Source organism: Nannobrachium achirus, assembly GCF_963921795.1.
Source record: "Nannobrachium achirus genome assembly, chromosome: 10".
Classification (NCBI taxonomy): domain Eukaryota; kingdom Metazoa; phylum Chordata; class Actinopteri; order Myctophiformes; family Myctophidae; genus Nannobrachium; species Nannobrachium achirus.
The window spans coordinates 63,830,697-63,841,448 of NC_137819.1; the positions used below are offsets into that span (position 1 = coordinate 63,830,697).

General features: G+C 41.5%; 1 protein-coding gene across 1 annotated transcript in view; it reads left to right on the forward strand.

Moving 5' to 3' along the window:
• The window catches only part of LOC308293222 (NACHT, LRR and PYD domains-containing protein 3-like), a gene marked incomplete at both ends in the record, with an annotated part of 49,662 nt that extends 39,338 nt beyond the window's left edge, over nucleotides 1–10,324 (forward strand). Inside the window, 2 exons of the mRNA XM_080735658.1 lie at nucleotides 9,665–9,677; nucleotides 10,202–10,324. Of these exons, the coding sequence (XP_080591784.1) occupies nucleotides 9,665–9,677; nucleotides 10,202–10,324 (136 nt within the window). The remainder of the gene's footprint in view (nucleotides 1–9,664; nucleotides 9,678–10,201) is intronic.
• Nucleotides 10,325–10,752: the final 428 nt, after the last annotated feature.

Sequence of the window (10,752 nt, forward strand, 5' to 3'; positions counted from 1 at the left end):
CATCTGCTCTGGTATTCCACAGGGCTCAATTCTTGGTCCTTTATTATTCTCCCTCTATATACTGCCGCTGGGAGAACTTATTTCCACTCACGGTGTGAATTTCCATTTCTATGCTGATGACACCCAGCTGTACCTTTCGGTAGCTCCGGACGACCCCTGTGCTCTAGACCCATTGCTGACGTGTGTGTCTAGCATAAAATGCTGGATGAGTGAGAACTTTCTCAAACTAAATGAGGACAAGACAGAAGTTCTCATAATTGGTTCTACTGCGCAGAGAGAATCAATAATAAGTAGACTTGGTAACCTGTCTAAAGAAAGTAACACTTCTGTAAAGAACCTGGGAGTGATCATTGACGCTGAATTGAATTTTAATACACACATTAATCATGTCACCAAGATTGCCTTCTTTCACCTTAGAAATATTGCGCGAATTAGAGCCTATCTAACATTGGACGATGCAAAAACGCTGATCCACGCTTTTGTTTTCTCTCGGCTTGATTACTGCAACGCACTTCTCTCTGGTCTGCCAAAGAAAACAACTGACAGTTTGCAACTTGTTCAAAATGCGGCAGCCAGAGTTTTAACTAAAGCTAAGATGAGAGAACATATTACTCCAGTCTTAGCGTCGCTACACTGGCTCCCAGTTGTTTTTAGGATTGATTTTAAAATTATTTTACTTGTTTATAAAGCTCTAAATGGTCTGGCACCTTCGTACCTCTATGACTGCCTGCATAGATACGTTCCAAACCGCCCACTCAGGTCTTCTAGTGCTGACCTACTCGATGTGCCTAAAATGAAATATAAAAAATATGGTGAAGCAGCTTTCTGCTTCTACGGACCGACAGTTTGGAATAAACTCCCACTACACCTAAGACAGGCAGCCTCTGTGGATAGCTTTAAAGCACAGCTCAAGACCTATTTCTTTACTCTTGCTTTTAGCTGAATTATTTTTTTATCTCTTTGATGCTATTGACGTCCACACTGTTCTGAAATTGTTCTTCAATGTTTTATGTTTTTATTGTTCTGCTTTATTGTATTCATGTGTATTTTATTTTTTCTGTTAAGTAACTGTGCTTCATTTTCTGCTCTGTAAAGCACTTTGAGCTGCATTCCATGTCATGAAAGGTGCTATACAAATAAAGCTTTATTATTATTATTATTATTAAGTGAAATGATAATTAGTGTGGCAGAATTGACAATTCCCTGCAAAGCGCCCCCTAAGGACCGCATTATAGTGCCATGGTGGAACAAGGAATGTGATGAGGCAGTGAGGAAGAGGAAGCAAGCTTTTAGAGCGCTACGTAGCATCCCTACTCAGGCAAATGCAGTCGAATATAAACGATGTAGAGCAGTGGCAAGGAAAATGATTAAAGGTGCTAAAAAGAAATGTTGGAGGACATACTGTGGGACAATTGGGTCGGATACTCCGATTAGGGAGGTTTGGGCCAGAATTCATAGCATGTCGGGAAAAACAGTGAGATCAACAATGCCAGTATTGAAGAAAGGGGACAGAGAAGCAGCAAATAACATGGACAAAGCAAATATGTGTGTTAGAACCTTTCAGGATGTGCACAATTCTAAATCTTTAGGAGAAAAGGGCCTGAAGATGAGGGAGGAAGTCTTGGAGCTAGAGAAGTGGAGATTAAACCATGATTGCGAAGGGAATAGTAATACTCCGTATAATGCATATTTTTCTCGAAAAGAACTCAGAGATGCAATACAGGCAGGGTCAAATACCACTCCAGGCCAAGATAGAATAAGTTACACAATGCTTAAACAACTGGATGAGACGGTGTTAGAGGAAATTCTTGCACTATGTAACATCTCATGGGAGGAAGGTAAATTACCCCAAAAATGGAAGCATGCGGTGGTGATCCCAATCCTAAAGCCAGGAAAAGACCCGTCCTGTCCATCATCCTACCGGCCAATAGCACTAACATCTGTGTTGTGTAAGGTGATGGAAAGAATGGTCACAAATAGGCTGGTATATTTCTTAGAGGTAAATAACTTTTTTGTGAACTATCAAAATGGGTTCTGGATTGGGAGAAGCACAATGGAATCTATAGTAGTGTTAGATCAGGACATCAGGAAGGCCTTTATTAATAAGGAAGCAGTAATGGGGGTATTCTTGGATATTGAAAAGGCATATGACTCTATGTGGAGGGAGGGAGTACTAATCAAACTTCATGAGGCAGGCATTAAAGGCCGGATGTTTTATTGGATAAAGGACTTTCTTAATCATAGAACTATTCAAGTGAGAGTCGGAGGAGTTGTATCTGAAACGGTTGACATTGAAAATGGTACTCCACAGGGCTCCGTTATTAGTCCAGTCCTGTTTAATGTCATGATAAATGACATATTTAAAGAAGTGGACAATAGATTTGGCAAATCGCTATTCGCAGATGATGGCGCTATCTGGAGGAGGGGGAAAAACATTGGGCATCTATTTAGGCAAACCCAAGAGGCCTTGGACAAGATTGTTCAGTGGGCAGACAAGTGGGGATTTAGGAATTCCTCCTCTAAAACCCAGTTCATGGTGTTTGGATTTAAGAGGAAAATTCCGGCCTCAAACCTGATTATGAATGGACAACCCTTAGAGAGGTTAAAGGTCTTTAAGTTTCTGGGAATGTGGATGGACGAAAAACTGACTTGGAAATCTCATATAGAGAAAGTACAGTGCAAGTGTGAGAAAATCAATAACATCCTCCGTAGTCTAGCTGGAAGTGATTGGGGGGCTGAAAGAGAGACCTTGCACATGATCTATCAAGCCATGATAAGATCCACTTTAGATTATGGTAGTATAGTGTTTGGGGCAGCTGCAAAGTCACATCTTTACAAACTAGACCGAGTGCAGTCAAAAGCACTGAGAGTCTGCAGTGGAGCTTTTAAAACTACCCCCATTCCGGCCTTGCTGGTTGAAATGGGGGAGGCACCGTTAAGCAACAGAAGAAACAAACTGGGACTACATTACTGGGCCAAGCTAAGCGGCTTTCAGTACAGCTCTGCAGCTAAATGTATTTTGGAGGAGAGTTGGGAGTTTGTGGGGAAGAAGGAAAAAGTTCCTTTTTTCCACCACATTAAGCAGCTTGCCACTAGTATCGGGCTAAAGCAAGATAATATTATATGGTCTGTGTTTTCTCCTGTTCCTTTTTGGTTCCTCCCTCAGCTCGAAGTAGATCTGTCCTTGTTGGACCGGGAAGAGCTTACAAGCGACTATGTGCATAATTACCTAGATAAATTTAAGGATGAGTATGTGCGAATATTCACTGACGGGTCTAAGGACCCAGTCTCTGGGAAGACAGGGTTTGGGATGTATGTTGAGGGGCTTCAGATCCAGCAGAGCATCCGCATAACTGACAATATGCTGTGTTTTCAGCTGAATTACTAGCAATCCTATGGGCCATGTGGTGGATAGAGGAGGTCAAACCTGTTAAAAGCATTATATGTTCAGATTCAGCGGCTGCTCTGGTGGCTTTGAAAGGTGGGGAGTCAAAGGCCCGCTCTGACCTAATCTGGGAAATAGTGTGCTGCATGTACAGGATGGAGAAAACTGGTTGCCAGGTTGACCTTGTGTGGGTACCTGGGCACTCCGGGGTCAAAGGGAATGAAATAGCGGATGGTGTGGCCAAAGAAGCTTTAAAAAGAGAAAGTATTGATCTGAAGGTCCGGCTAGGGAAGTTTGAATGCTTTAGCATTTGTAAAGAACAGTTAGAGGCTCAGTGGCAAAAGGAGTGGGCAGAAGAGGAAAGGGGAAGGCTATATTTCACTGTGAAGCCGTCTGTTAAAAAAAGGGGGTGCACTATGCATTCGGAGAGGAGGGATAACGTCGCCATGACCAGGCTGAGACTTGGGCACTGTGGTCTAGCCAGCTGCCTATATGTCATAGGCAAGCATCCAGATGGGCTCTGTGAGTGTGGACAGCAGGAGACTGTGGGACATGTCTTGTTCTCATGTGAGAAGTATACAAGTGAGAGACAGCAGCTGTTTGAGGAGTTGTCAGACCAGGGGCTCAACGTCTTTTCCTTTAAATCTGTTTTTACTCAGAATGTGAAATCTCAGAAAATTGAGAGAGCAGTCATTAGATTTCTCCACTCCACTGACGTGTATTCAAAAGTGTAGGAAAAAAGAGTAAAACCTCGCCTGTGGAGGGCAGCATTACACATACTAGTGTACAGCCTGCCGGAAACAAAAAGAAGAAGAAGAAGAGGCCTACTAGTCTGTTGGAATTTCTGAAAAATGTGAATGTTAGAGGCATTTTGGGGTAAAAGTTGGGAACCAGTCTATTTTACACAATCCAAGGGTGCTGAATCTGAAAAAAATGGTTCCCAAGCAAAATTTTGAGATTTTGACCTTCTAATTTGCATAACAAAATAGCTGCCGAATTGTCAATTTTAAACTATTTCTTCAAGGGATATTTCACTTTCAAAAAACCTTTAGTAATTTTATCGTCTAATCAAGCTTTTGGGAACACCCAGGACAGTTTTTGAGTTGTTTGATTCAGTTTAGATTTAGATATTTGATATTAATTTTATCAGACACGCCCCCTTCCTATACAAACCCATTGTAACTTCAAACTCCATTTTAACCATGATAGATTTAATGAAAACACCCGTCCTTTTTTCTGGTGACTCCTGACATCCTCCTAATACGTGAGCAGGTTGTGTTTTGTCAAAAACATTTTTCATTTATTTTTAATCATTTCTTAATCGTATTTAATTTTTTTCATTTCCCCAAATAATTATAGAAAATAAACTAAAAAGGTTATCGAAAGAACACTGCCTGTTCGTCTGTTAGAAGGGCATCAGGAGTCACCAGAAAAAAGGATGGGTGTTTTCATTGAATCTATCATGGTTAAAATGTTTTATTTTTATTTAAAAGGGATATTTCACTTAAATACAAAAACATTTAACTATGATAGATTCAATGAAAACACCCATCCTTTTTTCTGGTGACTCCTGACGCCCTCCTAATACACAAACAGGCAGTGTTTTTTCGATAACTATTTTGGTTTCTTTTTAATAATTATTTGGGAAAATTAAAATAAATAAATACAAAAAATAAATTATTAAAAATAAATGAAAGGAGTTATCGAAAGAACACGACCTGCCCACATATTAGGAGGGCGTCAGGAGTGACCAGAAAAAAAGGACGGGTGTTTTCATTAAATCTATAATGGTTAAAATGGAATTTGAAGTTACAATGGGTTTGTATAGGAAGGGGGCGTGTCTGATAAAATGAATATCAAATATCTAAATCTAAACTTAATCAAGCAACTCAAAAACTGTCCTGGGTGTTCGCAAAACCCTGATTATATGATAAAATGATGAAAAGTTTTTTGAAAGAGAAATATTGCTTGAATAAATAGTTGAAAATGTACAATTCGGCAGCCACTTTGTTATGCAAATTACAAGGTCAAAAACTCAAAATTTTGATTGGGAACCAGGTTTTTCAGATTCTGCACCCTTGAATTGTGTAAAATGGCCTGGTTCCCCACTTTTACCCCCAAATGCCTCTAACCTGCTTATAGAAGGCCTTTTTCCAGAATTTCCACCTGACTATACTGTTTTGGCCTGAAGCCTCATTTGGGTGTTTGTATCAGCCCAGGAAGCATGAGCTGTACTGGGTATCCAGAGGGAGCCTTGAATACATTGACTGGGTAGGTTTTGGTATTTACTGTATTTGAGTCATTTTGCTGTGTTGTATAATGTAATGAATTTGTATTGAAGGGTAACCAGATGTATTATGTGAGTGATTGTAGGAGGACTAATGTAGCTAACCAAGCTAACCTACAACCTTTTCACTGTATTTCCCACCATGCTATATTCTATTTGAAACTAGCTTTTGTCGATTGTTTGCTGGGCCAAACTGCCATCATAGTGCTGAGGGCATTTAGGTGTATTGGCCAGGGTTGTGTTTTGTCAAAAACATTTTTCATTTATTTTTAATCATTTCTTAATCGTATTTAATTTTTTTCATTTCCCCAAATAATTATAGAAAATAAACTAAAAAGGTTATCGAAAGAACACTGCCTGTTCGTCTGTTAGAAGGGCATCAGGAGTCACCAGAAAAAAGGATGGGTGTTTTCATTGAATCTATCATGGTTAAAATGTTTTATTTTTATTTAAAAGGGATATTTCACTTAAATACAAAAACATTTAACTATGATAGATTCAATGAAAACACCCATCCTTTTTTCTGGTGACTCCTGACGCCCTCCTAATACACAAACAGGCAGTGTTTTTTCGATAACTATTTTGGTTTCTTTTTAATAATTATTTGGGAAAATTAAAATAAATAAATACAAAAAATAAATTATTAAAAATAAATGAAAGGAGTTATCGAAAGAACACGACCTGCCCACATATTAGGAGGGCGTCAGGAGTGACCAGAAAAAAAGGACGGGTGTTTTCATTAAATCTATAATGGTTAAAATGGAATTTGAAGTTACAATGGGTTTGTATAGGAAGGGGGCGTGTCTGATAAAATGAATATCAAATATCTAAATCTAAACTTAATCAAGCAACTCAAAAACTGTCCTGGGTGTTCGCAAAACCCTGATTATATGATAAAATGATGAAAAGTTTTTTGAAAGAGAAATATTGCTTGAATAAATAGTTGAAAATGTACAATTCGGCAGCCACTTTGTTATGCAAATTACAAGGTCAAAAACTCAAAATTTTGATTGGGAACCAGGTTTTTCAGATTCTGCACCCTTGAATTGTGTAAAATGGCCTGGTTCCCCACTTTTACCCCCAAATGCCTCTAACCTGCTTATAGAAGGCCTTTTTCCAGAATTTCCACCTGACTATACTGTTTTGGCCTGAAGCCTCATTTGGGTGTTTGTATCAGCCCAGGAAGCATGAGCTGTACTGGGTATCCAGAGGGAGCCTTGAATACATTGACTGGGTAGGTTTTGGTATTTACTGTATTTGAGTCATTTTGCTGTGTTGTATAATGTAATGAATTTGTATTGAAGGGTAACCAGATGTATTATGTGAGTGATTGTAGGAGGACTAATGTAGCTAACCAAGCTAACCTACAACCTTTTCACTGTATTTCCCACCATGCTATATTCTATTTGAAACTAGCTTTTGTCGATTGTTTGCTGGGCCAAACTGCCATCATAGTGCTGAGGGCATTTAGGTGTATTGGCCAGGGGTGATTTTCACACTCAATCCAGAGGGCCACAATGCATTTACTATCAAACATGGGCTATGTTTGATAGTAAATGCATGCATGGTGGCCCTCTGCTATGTTACATAGCTGAACAAGCTCAAAAGGCTCACATTGACATGCGTTTTGAGCTTGGAGATCTGCTATTGTAGCATTTTTTGAATTGAATCCTAAGTGTAATTGTATTACATTTTAAATGCCTTTAGGCCAATATGTTCTGTTAACTTTAAATACAAATACATTGGACATAAAGGACTAGTACTAGTCATTAAGCTACTAGTATAGACTGAAGTAATTAAAGCAGGTCATGTTTGCATGTTTGTAGTAATAATTGTAACAGCTGAAATCAATCTATCAGTGTTCTGATATCAACCATTAAGTGAAGGTGGGGCAGCATGTGGCCACCAGCTGCCCATGTATGGTTTATAGGCCTTTCATTAATATTGCATGGTTTGGATTTTGTACTTTAATTACCTTAATTACTTAAAAAAAACATTTAAAGTTGTACTATGTAACTTTTTTTATAAAACAAATCTTAAAATTCTCCTAACTATTAAATCACAAAAGTTTTAGAAGATCCGCGCCGTGAATTTCAGCCTGTAAAGCCTTCTCTATATGTAAACTGAGATCCTTGCCGTGGACCGGATCTCGCGCCAAAATTGCGTCATCACACTACCGGCCAATCACAGCGAGGGTTATACAACTGCCGGCCAATCACAGCGCATCTTGAAGTGGGGTCGCTATGGCAGCCATATTTGTTGTCGCCCGTTTGTACCATCCCTTCTCTAGGTAATTTCGCCTACCAGGCAGGGTGAAGGAGTCCGTATCTCTGGAATTACTGAACGCACAGGAACAAGGGACCCCTTAAAAGATAGATCTCAGCGAGGTGGAGGCAGACGCGGGGGTCTGAAGGTACGAAAAACGGACGAAAGACGCGGACGCGACCGCGGTTTGCTATAGGGCTAATGACCACTAGTTGGGCAACTTACACAGTATGGCTTTAACACATAAAGATTGTTTTTGGTCTTTTTATGCCTTTATTGATGGGACAGTAGACTGACAGGAAATGGGGAGAGAGAGATGGGGAATGACATGTGGCAAAGGTCGTCCGGATCGGGAATCGAACCGGCGACGCCAGCAGGCATCATAGCCTAGTATGTGGTATGCGCCTTGACCACCAGGCCAGCGGGCGCCCCCACCTTAATTACTTAAATTACTTTATTTGCTTTTGCATTATATTTAGATGTGTTTGGACCCAGTAGGCCCTGAAGCCTTCACCCGATATGACCTGCTCACTGCTCACCTGGGCTCACTCTCACTTTAGCATCATGATGTCCCAGCTATAATAAACAGTCTTCCCTTCTGTATTGTAACATGATTGTTGTGTTTGTTAACACATTCCCCTGGGAGGCTTGCCTTAGTTCCCCTTTAAAGATCTACTTTGTGTTTATTTAAGGATCCGCACTGTGATGTGTTTTGAGCTTGTAGATCTATTTTTGAATTTGAATCCTGACTTATCTTTTACTATTTTTTAACTGAAATCCTGAAAAGTAAAACTCTAATCTAACATCAAATGCATTCAGTTAGAGGCATACTTATGTTAACTTTATGAACTTAAAAGACACACATGTAATACTAGTCATTAAGCTACTAATATAGATTGAAGTAATTGGAGCAGGTGACGGGTCATGTTTGCATGTTTGGAATTGTAACAGTTGAAATCAATAATATATTCACCGTCAGCCCATGTGATTATTATTGCCCTGCTTCGTGGTCACATGGGAATCCGATGGATTTAAATCATGTCTGAACTGCAAAGCAAACTCTTTACTTTTCATGCAATTCATATTTGAATCCCATTCAGACTAGGGTTGGGACCCGTTTGGTTTGAACCGAGTCTTTTTCGGGTACCCCTTTTCGGTTCCGGGTAGAACCGGTTCCTAAAACGGTTCCAAATATATCATTTTTTGTATTTTATGATGACTTACCTATACTTATAATATATACAACTTATACTTATAATAACGCAAACGCTCCAAAGTTTGGTTGTACTTTGAGGAAGATGAAAATGAACACGCAAAGTGCAAAAAATTTGATGCATTAATTTACCACAAAGGTGGAATCACGTCCGCTATGGGGAAACATCTTAGAACACGTGACATTCAGGTAGGCAAGGCATGTACCGTGTTTGAGAGGGACCACCAGGTGATGATGATGATAATAACAATAATGTCACCCTGTAAGCCCACACGACTCAAACGTTTTGCTCTTTTTTTTTCTGTCTTTACAGAACATGAAGTTAACAAGAAGACGTCTGTAAGGTACAGAACTCTGCTGCCCAGATGTTGCTGCCTGCTGCATGTGGTGGAGAAGGTGATGGTGCCCAGGTGTTGCTGCGTGCGGTGGAGATGGTGATGCTGTCCAGCTTGCATGCGGTTGTCAAGGTAATTTTAAGATGTGGACATTTAACTGTGCTGTGACTATCTGTCAGATGCCTGAAGAAGGTCTGTGACCGAAACGTTGCATTTCTATTAAAATATTATTTTCTTTTTTGTGGCAAGTGTAAGATGGTGTGCAGGTCATATGTACACTCTGTGCATGTTTTTAAAGATGTAGATATTAAAATGAACTCGAATGTATTACAACTGTTTATTGTCCTGAGTGCTAACATTGGACTTTCATATTTTGACCTCATGATTAAGCTGCATAAAACAAGTTGCCATTTGCCCAACTCCCACTGTTAGCCACACGCACCCCACTACATCCCCCTGTGCCTGGCTAGGGGGAACAGCCACCCCACAACATCCCCCTGTACCTGGCTAGGGGGAACAGCCACCCCACAACATCCCCCTGTACCTGGCTAGGGAGAACAGCCACCCCACAACATCCCCCTGTACCTGGCTAGGGAGAACAGCCACCCCACAACATCCCCCTGTGCCTGGCTAGGGAGAACAGCCACCCCACACCATCCCCCTGTACCTGGCTAGGGAGAACAGCCACCCCACAACATCCCCCTGTGCCTGGCTAGGGAGAACAGCCACCCCACACCATCCCCCTGTACCTGGCTAGGGAGAACAGCCACCCCACACCATCCCCCTGTACCTGGCTAGGGGGAACAGCCACCCCACAACATCCCCCTGTACCTGGCTAGGGAGAACAGCCACCCCACAACATCCCCCTGTGCCTGGCTAGGGAGAACAGCCACCCCACAACATCCCCCTGTACCTGGCTAGGGAGAACAGCCACCCCACAACATCCCCCTGTACCTGGCTAGTGGGAACAGCCACCCCACAACATCCCCCTGTGCCTGGCTAGGGGGAACAGCCACCCCACAACATCCCCCCTGTACCTGGCTAGGGGGAACAGCCACCCCACAACATCCCCCTGTACCTGGCTAGGGGGAACACCCACCCCACTACATCCCCCTGTACCTGGCTAGGGGGAACAGCCACCCCACAACATCCCCCTGTACCTGGCTAGGAGGAACAGCCACCCCACAACATCCCCCTGTACCTGGCTAGGGGGAACAGCCACCCCACACCATCCCCCTGTGCCTGGCTAGGGGGAACAGCCCTGTCA